The 18,877-nt window shown below is 35.7% G+C and overlaps 2 protein-coding genes across 2 annotated transcripts in view; both read right to left on the reverse strand.

The window, feature by feature from the left end:
- Nucleotides 1-356: 356 nt before the first annotated feature.
- LOC139785613 (uncharacterized) overlaps nt 357-18,877 on the reverse strand; it is a gene marked incomplete at its 3' end in the record, with an annotated part of 36,281 nt that continues 17,760 nt past the window's right edge. The window contains exons 2-6 of the mRNA XM_071724790.1: nt 8,307-8,470; nt 6,947-7,132; nt 5,207-5,362; nt 4,699-4,851; nt 357-621 (exon numbers count right to left, since the gene is read on the reverse strand). Coding sequence (XP_071580891.1) covers nt 357-621; nt 4,699-4,851; nt 5,207-5,362; nt 6,947-7,132; nt 8,307-8,470 — 924 coding nt within the window. The remainder of the gene's footprint in view (nt 622-4,698; nt 4,852-5,206; nt 5,363-6,946; nt 7,133-8,306; nt 8,471-18,877) is intronic.
- LOC139785615 (peroxynitrite isomerase THAP4-like) lies at nt 15,863-16,957 on the reverse strand. Its single transcript, XM_071724792.1, has 2 exons — nt 16,273-16,957; nt 15,863-16,173 (listed from the first exon to the last, which is right to left on the reverse strand). The coding sequence occupies exons 1-2, from the start codon at nt 16,402-16,404 to the stop codon at nt 16,036-16,038; spliced, it is 270 nt and encodes an 89-aa protein (XP_071580893.1). The 5' UTR covers nt 16,405-16,957; the 3' UTR covers nt 15,863-16,035.

The raw sequence follows: 18,877 nt of genomic DNA on the forward strand, positions 1-18,877 counted from the left end.
AAGTATATATTTGTTGTATACATTTTATGTATAGGTACAATAGAAGATAAAAAGAATTTTCCTTGATATATCAGTTTTCCTGATACTGCTGTTCGTTCATTACAGTAGATACATGACTTGATATTATTTATTTGTATTCGCATATATGCGGTTTTTATGAAGTCACTCTCTTCTGAGATATTAATTTTTAAAATAACGATTTATAACAAATGTTTATAATAAAATTAGAATTTTGAGATCGATTGAAATATGGGATTAAATGTTCGACGAATTTCCGCTCGTCGACGCGGATGCTTCTCCCAAACAAACAAGGCACGTTGATTAATCTCGATTCATAATTCAGCACCAGTGTTTACCTGTACATGTTCCTGACGACTCGGCGGCGGATCCTCGGTGGGGACCTCGGTCCTGCTCGGCGCCAAGAGATCTCTGACCTGCTCCTCAAGATAACCGATCCTGTGTGTCAGCCTGAGATTATCGGAGCGCAGGGTGCGCAATGCCGCGAGGGACTCGCCTTTTCGAAGGACCACTATCTGCGCGGCGTCGGGCGCGACGGCCAGAAGACGTGCCAGGTCATTCCTGCTCGCTCCTACCACTAGTTTTCCGTTTACCTCCAAAATTCTGAAAAAGTTGACCGATGAGCCGTACGTGACTGCGACCGCATCCTATTTTAAAATTCGGACGATTTAGATGATCCATAATTTTTGTCAGAATCTAACAGTAGGGTGGAATATTATTTATAATTTAATGTGTCGTGGAAGACATTTGAAGAACAAAGGTACATCTAAATATTGAAATATTTAAAATATTATATATTATATTAAAATATACAAATATATCAAAATGTGACATATAAAGTTATAGATAAGAATTATGTCACAAATTGTGTCATAAATTGCCGATTATTTAAATCACTTTAAATTAAACGATCTATAATTTAGATTACATTTAAAATAGAATTCTATTTATAATTTTATGCGTTGTGTAATACAAAAAGAAATGATACTCATTGCATTAATATATAAAATATGTGACACATTTAAATATTTAGGAGATAACATAAATACATGGCATATATAATTCTGTCCTAAAATTTAACTCGAGCCAACGATTACCATGATATCTAATTATAACTAACTTTACATTCTGTGCGATCAAATTATAAAGTGAAATTATGTTCTGGGCTTAATGACGCGTAACGAGTAACAGTGCGTGAGAACTGGAAAATGATTATACTCGCAGAACAAATTATGTTATCTTTAGTTATTCCGTGAGAAGTAACACGTTGAGCCAAAAGTTTCGATCAATTATTCAAAAAGATCTTATTATATATTTAGATAATTGTATGAACTTTATGCTTCAATAGAATTTAATTGTTGCCGATTATTAGGACATTATAACGTCGAGAATTTTAAGAAGATACAAAAGAAGAGAATGTTTAAAAAAAAGGATCAGACTTTTGCTGGAAAAAAAAATTAATTTTTCGTTGATTAGGAATATGCTTCGATTTATTCAAGTGTTTTAACATCATGTGGAGATTTAATGTCGAATATCCAAAGTTCAAATGCCAATTATATTCATGTTACATGCATTTGTACATTCCACTGTATTTATCTTTAAAGATTACGCGATTAAACATGAGGATGTGCGTGCAATTCGCTCGAAAATCTGCTCTTCCAAATCAAGTGCCTTGAACCGTTGAAAAGTTCAACGCTCATTATAATTAATAGTCCGTTCTTATGTATTCAAGATCGTCTTAAGCTTAAGCTATTTACATTTCATTAACTAAATCTTATACTTAAGATGTTCTCTTAAGTGTAAAATCAGATTATGAATGCTGATCTTAGATCTAGCATATCATCGAACATTGACAAGACGGTGGATCAATAGGTAATTGTTCTGCTAAACGTAAATGAAAAAATAATTATTCACATAGAAATAGAAGTTTGAAATGGTTATATGTTTAAAATAGTGTTAAACTATGTGTGTTAAGTTATATTTATATATAACTTTACAATATACACTGTTGGAAAATTTTTGTAGTTTTGTTAAAAAAGGTCCTTGTTAAAATTTTTGTATAAATTAATCAACACATACATGTGTAGATTTTACATATGCCTGCTATGTTAATTGAATTTAACAAATTTAAAATGTAAAATTATTAAAATAATTTAAAAAATATGTTATTAAAAGTAACACAATTTGGACGTATTATTTATTAAATGTGTTAAAATTTACAGAAAAAGAGTGTTGATTTTACTCTATAACAGAAGTGGGAATAAAAATTTACAGAAAAAGAGTGTTGATTTCATCTTACAATCTTACTTCGACATAAAAGTTATGTTAATTGTACACATAATTAACTTCAAATTACGATCTTACGAAAATTACATTTCTGTTGAAATATTAAGATAGTATCGGTGTTACTATTTAACACATCCATATATTAATGTTAAATTAACACAAAAATTTGAGTGGACCGTTTGGGACATGTGATTTGTTATATTTAACACAAATTTTCCAACTGTGTACTGAAAATCTACAGTTTACGTCACATATATTATAGATTTTCAGTACTAGCAATGAATATCAGAATACAGTCTGTATATACGTATGTAGATGGTTTATACAGCAACATTGCATTATTTCAAATACGTTGCATCGCAATATTGCTATAATGTTTCATTGCAATCTTTCTAAAGACGTTTTAACGTTAACTGCAATCTTGCAGCAATGATGCAGCAATGTTTTGGAACAAATTTGCAACATTGTCAATATTTTGATGAAATTATTCTACAGCTTTTCTATGCTATATGGGTAATTTCCACGAACGATTTTTGAGCGGCCGACGTATAGGTAACTCCGGAACGCCGCCGGTCGTAGTGAATTCTCTTGAGTTGGTATACTGGTGGAAAATGGTAGAAGGTGGGGTCATGTGAAATCGCGGGTGCAATTAACGAGGGCATACGGCGAACTTCCGGTGCCGCTTCACGCTACAGCGACCTGTTGGGAACCGAATGTCAAGATTGCTGCATTGTTCTTCCCCGATAGCTATACGTTACGTCGTAGTACTATACCGTCGTTGCACAAACACCATGAACCCCCCGACACTCTTCCTTTACCCGTTCCGTAACTAACAGGGCTGTGCTCGAATTAATAGAGTTTTTTAGATTCCAATTTTTTTCGAAATAGTCTTTTTTCTCATTCAGATCGAGCGGCGATTTCTATGGAAAATATCAACGCGACAAGATCATAAATTGTTTTCCGTTAGATTGCAAATAATTCGGCGCTTTCAAATCGTGAGAGTGTTATACAGTTTCATGTATCACACACACATTAGGGAAGTGACGTATCGTTTCCAAAGCGTGAACTAGGAGAGAGCGGCGTAATCGTTACGTCGACAGAAACAGGGCTTTTGCCGTTTTTGTCAGACGATGATTAAAGAGCGCGCGAAATGGAACGGTTTACCTCGACTCTACTGGCAGTTACGTGCACGATCGTCTCGTTTCACAGAAACGCGGAGGAATGTCTCGTCCACATAATGGTAACATCTCCGAGAGCAGTAAAACAAAACGGTCGATACTCGCGATTTATAGTTCCGCGCGCAGAAAGTTTTATTGGTGCTGTCAATATGTTTGATTGACTTTATAAGACTTTATAAGTCTTAAATTAAAGTAATTTTAAACTAAAGTATTTCCAACAAAGACGTATTTACAAAAATCTAAAGATAATTTTTCCAAATTAAAGATTAAACGTCGATTCTCTTTGCAATTTTTAGAATTTCAACATTCAATTTATTTCTTGGAATTTTGTCGTTCATTTTATTTTTAACTCAATCTCAGTGAAATAGAAAATTTCGTTCATTTTATATATGTCTTTGTAAATTATTGAAAGATGCTTTGAGATATGTCCTTGTCGGAAAATGAATTCTTCATACATCTATTTAATGATGTTATTAGGAAATTTTCATAAAATAATTGTATATTGGCGTTCTAAACTTTGTAGGAAATTATTAAGATTGTCTTATTCTGTAATTTAATATTACGTAAAAATTGAGACACAGATTGCTAAAATATTTGGGCAAATTTTAGGAATGTACTTCTTAATCAATGTTGAGTTGATTTTTCTTTAGCAAAAATTCGATTAAACATTCTCCTTTTTGTTATTTTTTAATTCTCAACGTTAAATATAACTAATTGATAATTACCAATAAGAATTACATTCTGTTAAAATGTAAGATTCCATTCAAGATTCTAAATACAGGAAAAAAGATCGATTTTCTTAATATTAAAATTAGTACCTCGAGGCTTTTAATTTAAACCCGCGTTTAATAAATTCTAACAGGTAAACAATTAAAAATCTGGATTAAAAAATCTGAAACTTATAATTATAAAACTAAAATATCTAAAATTAATTAATTAAACATTTAAATGTATCTGAGAGGAAAATCGTTTTTATATTTGTCAAAGAACTTCTAAAGTTCAAGATTGCTAAAATCGTACACACTGATCTTTCCGATGCAGCAAACGGAACGAGACAAATATTGTAGATAAATGTGAGGATATCGTGAGGCGAATGAACAATATTGGTGAATTTCATATGTCAGAACGCTACCACCGTCCGATCGTCGACGGGGCGCACCTGCGCGATGTTTATTCGATGACTCGCGAATTTCGTGCGGTGCACGACAATACGAACCTGTCTCCCTTACAAAGACCAGACTCTTCCACGGCCCAGTCGACGTAGAGGCCGATTGCGTCGTCCCTGGGCCCGGCTCCAAAACGGGGACTTTTCGGATCCGCGCTGACTTCTATCGCGTGGATCGTGACTTGCGTCGAACCGGAAATGCAGCTGCAAACGGGACGATGAACTTAATTAAGGACTCGTCGAAAGGCACAACGTACAACGGAGCCAAAAAATTTTATTTGCGGACCAATAAAATCTTAATTTGTGGAATTTAATTACAAACATATTAAACGACAAAGAAACATTGCCGTAAAAAAGATGGAAAGCTGCAGATAAATTTTTGCCGGAGGAAATTTTTTTGAGGAAGAATTTCGATTTTAAATTGAGTAAAAAAACTTATGTGCGATAAATCGCGGTAGTTGTACAGTGTATTTGATTTAAGTGTATACACTCACAATTAGTTACTTTTTTAAATAATAGATTTATGTATAAGCAATGAAATAAATTAAAGAATGTATACCTGAATATTGTATCGTTCTTTTGTTTTTCTTGAGTTTCGGCCAGCTCCAGGGCGGTTTGCAAGGCTCTGCTCTCCTCGTGAAGAGTCAGCAGCTCGAGTTCCTCGCGGCCCAGTCTGTACTCCAGTTCCGCTTGCTGTATTCGAACATCGATGTTGCTGAAATAAACATTGCGTATATTTAAGGATGTATGGGTGACATCTCAAAGCATTACCAAAAATCTAAAAATTTCATAAATTGTTCTATTATTACGTCTAAGTATCTGTGTAAAATTTCAGCACAATTCTCTTACTGGTTTAAAAGTTATTGTAATTAAGGATGCATTGGAGGTATTTCAAATATATTCAGAAAGTGCTGTAAATTGTTTCTAAATTAAATTAAAAATACTCTGTAAAATTTTTAAGTTATTTAAGAGTTATTTAAGTTTAAAGTTGATAAAATTAACATTATCCCTTATAGAGAATCGACACTTTGCTGTAAATATAAATAAAATATAAATAAACTATTAAGATATTTCTTAAACTTTTTTTATGTGTAAAACATACATCATTGATATTGTATTTTAAGTTTTAAAATTTTTTGCCACAAAAAAATTTTTTTAATTGTTTAAACAATACTAATTATTTAAATAACAAAAAATCATACTCAAACTGTTAAAGGTAATCCCTTCTAACATATAAAAAATTTTGAGTTGTTTGACATACATGCAAAGTCTTCTTTTATTGAAAGTTTAACTTTTAGCAGGGACTGTACGACCTATACATCCTTAAAGCGCCTTTACATCACAAAACTGGCGAATAGATGAAGTCTAATTTCGACAACTGTTTTTCAATGTGCATTTTTTAATAAACATTTTGTTCCTTGCATTAGACAATCTTTTACTATAAAAATTAGCTTTTTATTTAAAAACAAAAACAATTGTTCTCATCGCCAATGTAAATCAATATTTAATAAAAAAAATTTCCATTGAACCTTCTGGATGAAAGTTAGATATTCATTTGGGATATCAAAAAAAACAAAGTCTTAGAAAAATTATTCTTTTGCTTAATTAATTTTGTTTTTACAAATAAAAAACATTCAGTAAACTTCTTTCTCTTTACTACAGATTTCTTTAATTATATATATTTCGTACAATGCCAATACAGGATCTTATTTCATAAGCATTTCGTGCATAAATCATACTTTTATTCGATAATAAGATTAATTTATTATAGTGTAGAATAAATTTCGAATTTGGTTCATCGTATTGTAAAAATTAAAAATACTGATATATCATAACAACAAATAATTAGAAGATACAACAATAATTAGAAGAAACAATTTACCTATAATTTCTTCTTTTTTCGATCTTTATTAAATTATCGTAATGGTATCTAAGAATACCTTTACTAACATTAATTAGGCTAATTAGTAACTAAAGATATAAATTTAATAAATTAACACACTTTAGATCGATCACTTAAACATAATCTATGCTGACCATTTTGATAATTATCAGCTGTGCATCAGATAAAGTGATTATACGTCGGCCTTGTACGTGCAGTGCAATAATATCCCATTAAAGCATATCGCGATAATTACGTTGACAAGTTCAGCTTTTTGTTTATACTGTCCTATATAGACTTTGCATGTAGATTCTTTCATACTACCGCGTTTATGGCAGACGTTCGTAAGGTATCGGTAATCGCGATTGATGATAAACGGGGGCCGAATGAGCCCGCGGCGGATCTGCTCGTACTCACTCCGTGATATCGAGACGCTCGAGCGCGAGCTTCAGGTTCTTAATCGCCAGACGCTTATTGTCGGCGTCCCGTCGCAACCTTTGAAGCCGCTCCTCGGCCGCTTTCCTGTCGGCCTCGGTCAAGGGTGGCGCGCCGTTGCGTAATGCCAGTCTGCTGCTCAGCGTGTTGCAGAGCTGGCCCTTGAGCCTGAAAAAATAGCGAGAGGCACGAATGTCGTGATTGGGAGGAAAACACCTTCGCTACCTGCGACCTCGATCTCAGAAACGCAACATTGAGATCCGAAGTTGTCTTAATTTTTTTCTCGCTGGAAATATCTGAGATTATCACCTCTCGTAAAAAGAAAATCATCCGTCTCTTGATCCTTTTATAATTTTATGTTGCGTACTCTCTAAAAGAATGAAATATGACTCAAAACGACTGAAATGCAAGTGTAAAAGAAAAGTGAAAATTAAGCCTAGCTGTGCACTTCAAGTGATTCGCTATTCTAAGAAAGAGTAAAATTGCGCTCTATAAGTTGGAGTGAAATCGCACTCTATTTGAGTAAAAAAGCACTCTTTTTGAGTGCAGTAGATCAGTGTCTATAAGAATGAATTATGTCACTTTATAATTTTGAATGGAAAATTTCTGTGAGTCATTTATCAGTCAATCTTTAGTGAATCGTGATTCATTATAACTTTAGAGTGAGATCGTATCACTCCGGTAGAGCAGTCGCTCTAAAAATTTGAGTGAAAAATTTACTCCTATATGAGTGCCCGCATTTATTCAAATTAGAGGCAATAATTAGTGACAACCTTCTCTTTTGGAGTGACTATCGCAATCACTTTAATACATTATAATAGTGGCGGAACTACTCTATGAGATTTAGAGAGTAGGATACTTCGCTTGCACACTGCATTATGTTTTAATAAGTCTTTTTTTCTTTTAATAAATAGATTAAAGGCTCCTCTAATGAGGAGTCTACTACTTCGGAAAAGAATGGAATTGGTGTTGGAAATATTCGCAAAGAGCGAGCAGCAGAAAAGGGCTAAAAAGAATGTTAATGGCGGGTAATATTTTTATCTTCCTAGCTCTCCTTTGGGACGATTCATTCATGCATATATTATAACGTCGAAAGCGAAGAAATTGCTCCGACAAATTAATTCAGAGAAGTCTATCGCTAAGTAGGGACTTTGGATCGCGATCGTATTCATTTATGAAAATCCGGTTCTTGCGTTTTTCTAAAGAATATAAAGTTCGCTCATTGCCCATCGCTCGTTTGTTATCCCTTTGCGCGCGATCATTATAATAAAGGAATGGGTCGTGATCAATGAGGCTCTCTCCCAGCCGCGTATCTCAAGGATGTAATCAAGCAATTACTCACGTCTGTATGATGTTTTCTTTGTCGCGTAAAGCCACTCGGAGAGCGTCCAGCTCTTTGTAATGATCTCTGTTCCGGTGACCAGCGGGGGACGGGACGCCCCCAGAAATACTGCCACCTTTCTTCCGCCTCGGTGTCGTCGACAATGACACCTCTATACTGGCCATCTGAAATATGACAGATATATACATATATACATATAATTAAAAGTTGCTGACATAATAATTATTTTTTAACGGCAAAATTTAATACTTTAGCTTGAGTTATGAGTTTAGTTTGTATTTAACGTTTAAATTCGCACGCCACTGTTTAGTTTACGACCCCTGACCTTAATTAGGGGAAAGGTGGGTAGCCCCGGCCGGTGGGTAGCATCGGCCATTGCAAAAAATTAAACTTTCCGTGTGTTTACTATCAGTGTTAACTAACCGCACGTGTCTAGTGGGACACAAATGAGTGCAGAAAGAACAAAACACTGATAGTAAACACACGGAAAGTTTAATTTTTTGCAATGGCCGAGGCTACCCACCGGCCGGGGCTACCCCCATTTCCCCTAAACATATTTCATTTTCTCATATTATTGTGTAATTAATTTATAATTAAGTTGTATTATTAAACTTATCTCATTTTCTTACATTATCCGATTAAATATTTAGTAATCTTTTATTTCTTTATCTCTTATAAATTATTAATAAAGTCATTAATAACTTTCATGTAATTTTGACTTAATAATTGTACACCATTCTAATCTTATTTGAGATACGAGTAAATTGTGAAAGGCAGCGTAATACATATAGTTTGATGCTAAGTAGTAATAATTTTAAATTAATAATCGACTTCAATTAACATATATACTTAATTAATTTTAGATTTTCCGTGTTTTTAATGTGATTTTACATTCTTATAGATGTAACATTTGAATAGTTTTTATGGTTAATAAGAGATCTTTAATCAATTCCGTATCCGCGACTGCAAATATTTATATTAACCTAAAATATTAGTTAAAAATTTGATCGAAATTTTTATTCAGTAGGTAAATACTGCAATATCTAACTTTGCGTAGAGACGTAAAATATACATATATTTATTATATCGTATAATTGTTTGGATTAAAGAAGTAACACACAACGAGTTTCAGCATTCTCCAAGGTGCGGGTTTAACTACTTTTCTGAAGCATAGCTCGGGGAAAGCAGCTATCATCTTGATATAATGGATACATTATGCACACAGTTGATTTTCTCACATGTGCAAACAAGCAAAGCAATTTACCTAACGACGAAGGGCATAGGTCCCACAGGACGACGTTGCAAATAATTCCTCGAACATGAATATTTATAAACAATCGTGCTTGTGGACAATTACAATTCCGCCGTTACCCGTGTACCGTAACCCGTTGTTTCCCGCTGCGAGCATTTATAAAATCTGCGATAAGTCGAAAAGTTTTATTGCGACGTGAGTCGAATAATTTCCATATCGACATTTCCACAACGTATATTATTGTCAGCCTTCCGCAATTACAAGATAAAAGATGATTGTCCATGGAAATGCTGCGAATAAATGAACCTTGAATAAGTTGTGTCACATGCACGCCAGGGGAGCAGATCGCAGCAACTTGAGGACGTCAACAATTCTTTTTCACATTAATATAAAATATTACGCCGATATGATATTTAATATTTAATTTAATGTATAATAAAGAAACGCTGTTTAATCGTCAAATCGTAAAAAAAATTAATAATTTGGCAATTTTCAACCCCTTTTCTTGTAACTTTAAGGATCATGAATTAATGGGATTTTAATGAGACAGGAGTTATGCAAGAATTATTCATACGCGGAGAGAAGAGGAAAGTAAAACGACGAACTCCTTCCGTCCGTAGGTATACCCCGCGTGCTCGTGTTAGTTTCTAGCTCCTCGGTTCGCTTCTCCGCGACTCCTCGTCATTCGACAGCATCCGCGGCAGAGGTGCCGGCGAGCAACGCGGCTCAGCTATCAATTATTCGGATTCCGAGGTGTGCGCACCATTTTTGGTCGCGGGCCTTCATTGCGTCTCTCCCTCGAAGAGCTACCCTCTTCGCTTCCCTTTTTTTCGACGTTGGCGACGCGCGTGGATACCGATCCGCGAAAGACGAGAGCGATGGACTATGCGGGGGAGGTTCGGCGCCCACGCGGCATGAATACAAATTTATCGTTCCATTGAACCTATGATTTGCGACGACGGTCGGGACGGGATGTCTCGGCCTTAATGGGCTTCCACCGTCGGTACTGCACACGACGGCGATCTCCACGATGGTCCTTGAGGAGACGGCACGGACCCCCTTCTTGACGGCTGTCGCGCGGGAAGGTCAATGCCGGTTCCCGTAGTCCGCGTCAAGGACCGATATGAAGCCTCTCTCGCGAGCGCGCTGTGTTACTAGCTAAAGTGAGGCTCGTATGTGTACAGAGAATCAACTACGACTACTATGAGCCGGATGTTTCTGCGCGATCGACGTCGAAGATGTCATTCGCTCGTGATTCGTCTAAGGCTCTATAAATGTGAGTATTCTCGTCCGCCATTTTTGAACCAATCATATGTGAAAACATAACCTTTCAAGGAACCTTTTCGTAAAAGTCAATACGCTTTTCGGTCTCGTATTTTCTGCTTCCAAAATGACTGGCTGCGTTGCAATTAATTGCAGTAATAGAAGCGAAAAAGGGTTTCGACTTTTTCCAATTCCAACAAATGTGGCGCGACGAAAAAAGTGGAAAACATAAATCTTTGCATGAACAGTGGATATCAAGCAAGTCAGGTTGTGTCTGTGAAGTACGTCCAACGCTGTAAAAGCAAAGCATTATTTGTGCCTCATTAAATTGAAAATTAATTGTTTTCCTTATTACAGGTACACTTTGAGGATTCACAGTTCGAAAGTAGACGTGTCGACGGTTGGAGGAAATTGAAGCCAAATGCGGTTCCTACGTTATTTCATGTTCCTAATCCACCTTTCAGGATTGATTTACCTCCAAGGAAGTCGCTATAAATTCTTGAATATATGAAACATATTTGATAGCATATCAATGGTTTTCAGAAGCTACGAAATGAAGTTACTGCCACGTATGAACCCTTTGAAACTGCTTGTTACTCTGTAATAAATATTATAAATAGTCTATAAATATGTATTGTATGAAATAAAGAATTGTTTTTAAAAACCAATTTCTCTGGAGATATTGTGAGCATGAGTTTTTATTAATCAATGTACATTATTATTATTATGCAGTTACAGTGTTATTTTTGGAGTAACAATCTTTTGGAAAATGAAATTCATTTCATACAGTTTAAAATTATTTTATTTGATACAGTTTGTACAAAGTATAATTAAATCTCACAAAATTGTCTCACAAAAATTGTCTCACAAAATTGTCTCACAAAAATTGTCTCACAAAATTATTAAATTACAAAATTGTTATTTTATTCAATCCAAGTGATATCTACCTCGAAAAAACCTAAATAACAAGTGGTATCTATTAAAAAAAAAATACGTGAAATCATTTAATACTGCGCCAATTACAAAGAGAGAATATATATATATATATATATATATATATATATATATATATACCTTAACAAAATTATATCACAAAATTGTTTTACCTAACTCAACCTAAGTGATATGTTATTTCAAAAAAATATATGAAATCTTTAAATTACGCCAACTACAAAGAGAATATATATATTGCTTTGAAAAATAATTGTAGTGCAACTACTCTTAAAAAATAAAACAAAATTGTGTTACCTAACTCAACCCAAGTGGTATGTATCTTTGTATTCCTGAGGATCTTTCTATCAACCCAAGTGGTAGTAGTTTTAATTCTCCTTGATAAAATTATAATATTACAAAGAATCATTTAATCATTTTAATCACAAAGAATTAAAGAGGTAACATTATAAAATAAAAATATTTAATTAAAATAAAATAAATAAATTTTTCTTGTAAAAAACTTGGCGCTGCTTTTTTAAAGTCTATCCAGACAAATTTGCATCGCGCATAAACATAAGCGTAAGAAATTGATTGGTTCATATATATGTGCAAAAGGAAATAGACCAATCCATCTCTTTATGCATATGCTTATGCACCTATGCAAGTTTGTCTAGATTAATCTTAAAAAAGCAGCGCCAAGTTTTTTACAAGAAAAATTTATTTATTTTATTTTAATTAAATATTTTTATTTTATAATGTTACCTCTTTAATTCTTTGTGATTAAAATGATTAAATGATTCTTTGTAATATTATAATTTTATCAAGGAGAATTAAAACTACTACCACTTGGGTTGATAGAAAGATCCTCAGGAATACAAAGATACATACCACTTGGGTTGAGTTAGGTAACACAATTTTGTTTTATTTTTTAAGAGTAGTTGCACTACAATTATTTTTCAAAGCAATATATATATTCTCTTTGTAGTTGGCGTAATTTAAAGATTTCATATATTTTTTTGAAATAACATATCACTTAGGTTGAGTTAGGTAAAACAATTTTGTGATATAATTTTGTTAAGGTATATATCACTTGGATTGAGTTTGGTAACGCAATTTCGTGATATAATAATAATTTTGTTAAGGTATATATATATATATATATATATATATATATTCTCTCTTTGTAATTGGCGCAGTATTAAATGATTTCACGTATTTTTTTTTAAATAGATACCACTTGTTATTTAGGTTTTTTCGAGGTAGATATCACTTGGATTGAATAAAATAACAATTTTGTAATTTAATAATTTTGTGAGACAATTTTTGTGAGACAATTTTGTGAGATAATTTTTCGATTGAATTTACAAAATACATTGCGTGTACTTGGCACTTTTTTTACCTTTTTTGAAAAAGGTAATTTTGTACTGATATCACCTATTTTGTAGTGTTAAGCAAGGATCTGCAAAACATTTTTATTTTTTATTTTTTAATTATTTACAAAATTAGCAATAACAACAAATACATAAAAATTAATAATATTTAAGTAAAAGTAAATTATACATTTCTCACAAAAATTGAAGGAACACTAAATTTATCTTAAAAAATAGGCAAAACTCGAGCAGCGGTAACTTTGTTAAAAATGAATAAAATTTAAATTTCAAGCTTAAAACCTCTACTTTCGAAAGGTTACTATTATTCGTCCAATTTTTATTATGTCTAGACATAATTTTAATTCAGCGGATTTTTATTATGTCATGACATAATTTTAATTCTGCCGCTAGGGAATTTTTAAGTCGATTCTTATGAATCAAGCTTGAATTTGATGTCTAGGTGTCCCAGGTTGCCGATAACGAGGTCCACATAGTGCGCTCCATAGTTTTCGGTGTCCAGGTGTAATAATACGTTGAATTCGATGTCTAGGTGCCCCACGTTGCCGATGACGAGGTCCACATAGTGCGCTCCGTAGTTTTCGGTGTTTACGTGTATTAATACCTTGAATTCGATATCTACGTGTCCTACATTCAGATTTAAAGTTATTAATACACCTAGACACCAAAAACTACAAAGCGCACTATGTGAACCTCGTCATCGGCAACCTGAGACACGTAGACATCGAATTCGAGGTATTATTACACCTAGACACCGAAAACTACGGAGCGCGCTATCTGGACCTCGTCATCAGCAACCTGGGACACCTAGACATCAATTTCAAGGTATTAATACACGTAGACACCGAAAACTACGGAGCGCACTATGTGGACCTCGTCATCGGCAACCTGGGACACCTAGACATCGAATTCAAGGTATTAATACACGTAGACCCCGAAAACTACGGAGCGCACTATCTGGATCCCGTCATCGGCAACCTGGGACACGTGGACATCGAATTCAAGGTATTAATACACGTAGACACCGAAAACTACGGAGCGCACTATGTGGACCTCGTCATCGGCAACCTGGAACACCTAGACATCGCATTCAACGTATTATTACACCTGGACACCGAAAACTACGAAGCGCACTATGTGGACCTCGTCATCGGCAACCTGGGATACCTAGACATCGAATTCAACGTACGATTACACCTGGACACCGAAAACTATGAAGCGCACTATCTGGATCCCGTCATCGGCAACCTGGGACACGTGGACATCGAATTCAAGGTATTAATACACGTAGACACCGAAAACTACGGAGCGCACTATGTGGACCTCGTCATCGGCAACCTGGAACACCTAGACATCGAATTCAACGTACGATTACACCTGGACACCGAAAACTATGAAACGCACTATCTGGATCCCGCAATCGGCAACCTGGGACACGTGGACATCAAATTCAAAGTATTAATACACGTAAACACCGAATACTACGGAGCGCACTATGTGGACCTCGTCATCGGCAACCTGGGACACGTAGACATCGAATTCAACGTATTATTACACCTGGACACCGAAAACTATGAAGCGCACTATCTGGACCTCGTCATCGGCAACCTAGGATACCTAGACATCGAATTCAAGCTTGATTCATAAGAATCGACTTAAAAATTCCCTAGCGGCACTTTCTGCCAAGCGTAGGGTTCCTTCTTTTCCGGCAGCGGTGGTAATACGATGTAAGGATACGAAATCTCTCCAGATAAACATGAAGCAATTGACTAAATATGTATTATATATATACCTAATTTACCTAAATAGAAATCTTCCTCCTGACCGATAAGTCTATCGACCTAATTTAATTTACCTACTAGATCGATCGAAATACGCGCGCGATATCGAAACTGGCGATACCTGCGCCGCCAGCGTCGAAAAAGTGAAAGTGACGCGACTCCAGCCAATGAAATGATGGCATGGCATGATGAGAAACGGTCGACGTATCTGAACGACGTATCTTAAAAATAAATTTTCACATTTGGACTTTGCGTCGCAATATCTCCGCTCGTAGGGCACGTAGCGGAATATTATGAGAGAAACCCCCCCCCTTTTCGACCCCAAACTATCGATCAAGCCTACTTAGAACTTGATCCGTTCACTCGTTATCGAGATCTCAACATCTCGGGTACTCGCAACCCGTCGCGTCGCGTAAAAGAGTCACGGTCGGTCTCGCTCCGCGTGTACTTGGCACGAGACACTACCGTGTCTCTTGATAAATTATTTGACATTGTACTGTTGCAAATATTCAGCAACTTTCGGATAATAAGGAAGGAAATATATTAAAGATGATAAATGGAGTGTTAAATTAGTAAACGAAAGACCTTTCCTTGCACTCATTTTAGGACCCTAAGCTTCAAGAGTATTACACAGATGAAAAAATTGAAAGCTTGTTGGCCGAAAATCTCTACCTGAAGAGTCAGCTGAAACGGTTACATCATATTTTTAAAATGTTCTTTTATTATCCAAAAGTTGCTGAATATTTGCAATAGTACAATGTCAAATAATTTATTTAATTATACTTTGTACAAAATGTATCAAATAAAATAATTTTGAACTGTATGAAATGAATTTCATTTTCCAAAAGATTGTTACTCCAAAAATAACACTGTAACTGCATAATAATAATAATGTACATTGATTAATAAAAACTCATGCTCACAATATCTCCAGAGGAATTGGTTTTTAAAAACAATTCTTTATTTCATACAATACATATTTATAGACTATTTATAATATTTATTACAGAGTAACAAGCAGTTTCAAAGGGTTCATACGTGGCAGTAACTTCATTTCGTAGCTTCTGAAAACCATTGATATGCTATCAAATATGTTGCATATATTCAAGAATTTATAGCGACTTCCTTGGAGGTGAATCAATCCTGGGAGGTGGATTAGGAACATGAAATAACGTAGGAACCGCATTTGGCTTCAATTTCCTCCAACCGTCGACACGTCTACTTTCGAACAGTGAATCCTCAAAGTGTACCTGTAATAAGGAAAACAATTAATTTTCAATTTAATGAGGCACAAATAATGCTTTGCTTTTACAGCGTTGGACGTACTTCACAGACACAACCTGACTTACTTGATATCCACTGTTCATGCAAAGATTTATGTTTTCCACTTTTTTTCGTCGCGCCACATTTGTTGGAATTGGAAAAAGTCGAAACCCTTTTTCGCTTCTATTACTGCAATTAATTGCAACGCAGCTAGTCATTTTGGAAGCAGAAAATACGAGACCGAAAAGCGTATTGACGTTTACGAAAAGATTCCTGAAAAGGTTATGTTTTCACATATGTTTGGTTCAAAAATGGCTGACGAGAATACCTACTTTTTTAGAGCTCTAATTCGTCTTGTCACGTTTGCGTTTTGTTCTTCACGCGATTTGTGAACAATATAATATGTTGCAATTAGGCAATATAAAAATCTGAAGATACATTAATTTCCCGATCTGTGACAGACTTTTATTTTACACTTACACTCTCTAAATTTCATAGAGCAGTTTCGCCACTAATATATTAGAGTGATTGCGATAGTCATTCCAAAAGAGAGGGTAGTCACTCTAATTTGAGTAAATGGGCACTTTAAGGTAGGAGTGAATTTTTAATTCTAATTTTTAGAGCGCGAGCGGCTACTCTATCGGAGTGATATGATGTCACACTAAAACTATAGTGAATCACGATTCACTAAAGATCGACTGATATAAATGACTCTAACAGAGTGAAATTTTCCACTCAAAATTGTAGAGTGACATACTTTTTCTATGGACACTGATCTGTGCACTCGAAAAAAATGCCCTTTCACTCAAATGGAGTGCGATTTCACTCCAACTTATAGAGCGCAATTTTACTCTTTCTTAGAGCGAATCATTCGAAGTACACAGGCTCAATTTTCACTTTTCGTTACACTTGCATTTCACTCGTTTTGAGTAATATTTCACTCTTTGACTTTTAAATAGCAATAATTATCGTACATACATTAGGAAATTATTTCTTATCTTTTTTCAAAACGCGTTATTTTTTTGCGATTTGTGTCGCGGAATCTGCTTGGAGTATCGTGCGCTTTGCGCATAAGGAAGAAATTCCCTGGTCAAGCACTTTTACTATCAGATATGCCTTGACATTAACGATCGAGCGTTGGTTGAAAGCCATTGGGTTGATTGTTACGAGCCGATCTCCCGTGTCATGCACGTCAGGAAGAAGAAAAACTCAAGATCTTTGAACTTTGAACCGTGATGAGTTCTGCAAGTCGCGGCGACGGCGGCCGGACGTTCCCGCGGGAATAGGTGCATCCGGTTCATCGTCGGTCGTACCGAGATGCCCGGTTGGTGGTCCGTTGTCTCGTCCACACTTGAGACACACCATGCTCACGATACTCCTATATCGCGTTTGCCTCCATCGCGAGAGCACATGTACGCGCGCGTGCACACACACACACACACACACACACACACACACACACACACACACACACACACACACACACACACACACACACACACACGCACACACACACACACACACACACACACACACACACACACACACGCACGCACGCACGCACGCGCGCGCGTATACGTATACACATACGTTCGATGAGGGAGGGAAACATCGACCTCTCGTTGCATCGCCAGGGGGGACAGCGTATCCCCTTCAAGGACCATGTATCAAGGACCGCGGTGTACCGTGACTATACGGGTCTCCCGAGGGGGTCGAAGGTCTCGAAGCCTTTGACTCGCGAGTTCTGTCTTGCGGGTACGTGGAACGAATTCGCGGGAAATCGACGACTCTTCATTAAGAAGAAGAAGAAAAAGAATAAGCGAAGCGCGACGTTGCGTTCCCGCGAGAAACGACGACTGTGCCTTAATTGTGCATCTTTTTTGTATATAAGGGTATAATTGTACATTCGTTCTTTGACTGTTAATCTTATTTTTAATATCAAGATTCTCTTCACTCTCGAATAAGGATTGGTAAGAAATTTATATTCTTCAATTCTATCAATTTTTCTTCTCTATTTTAAAAAATAATATTTATTATCGAAAGAATTAAAGTTTTTTTTTGTTTGGAATGGAAAATTTTGACATTGGAACATTTTCTATTGTGATACCACTTAGAATAGTATTTATCATTTGAATAGAAAAATAATAATGATATAATTAATTATTTAAGGCATAAGTTTAATAATGAAAATTGAAAAGAAGCATTATTTTTATATTTTACGCTTTTTACAATGATATTTTTGTAAATTCTAGTTTTATCTTTATAGTTTTCCAGCTAGCGTGCAAGACCTTTGCACAGAGGATACCGTTTATCACACTTTTTCTTATTTCTTTCCTCCGTTTTTCCCCGATTCATCTAAAGGCCATTTGCTGCGCACAACCGGACGATGTTTTCCAGGTTCTTCGGTAATTTCTCGACCCGCCCGTTTCGCCGCATTAAACCCTCAGCACTGAGATTCAGTATCGTAAGCGGCTTCGTGTATGCACGAACATTTGTTTTCGAAGGCGTATGAGATAAGCGCGCGCGGTCTCCCGGTGCGACACTTCTCGCAGATGAAACGCTTTTTCTTCGCTTTCTTTTCGCCTCTCGGCCGGTCCTGACGCTCCTGACTCGAGTACGCTCGTGGGATTATCGCGGACCAAGATTTATGGCGCTTCGGTGTCTTAGGCAGGATAACGCGACGACGTGGTC

The sequence above is a fragment of the Temnothorax nylanderi genome, unplaced genomic scaffold (assembly GCF_030848795.1).
Source record: "Temnothorax nylanderi isolate EJ_2023f unplaced genomic scaffold, tnyl_v1.0 TNYL_tig0844_pilon, whole genome shotgun sequence".
Lineage (NCBI taxonomy): Eukaryota > Metazoa > Arthropoda > Insecta > Hymenoptera > Formicidae > Temnothorax > Temnothorax nylanderi.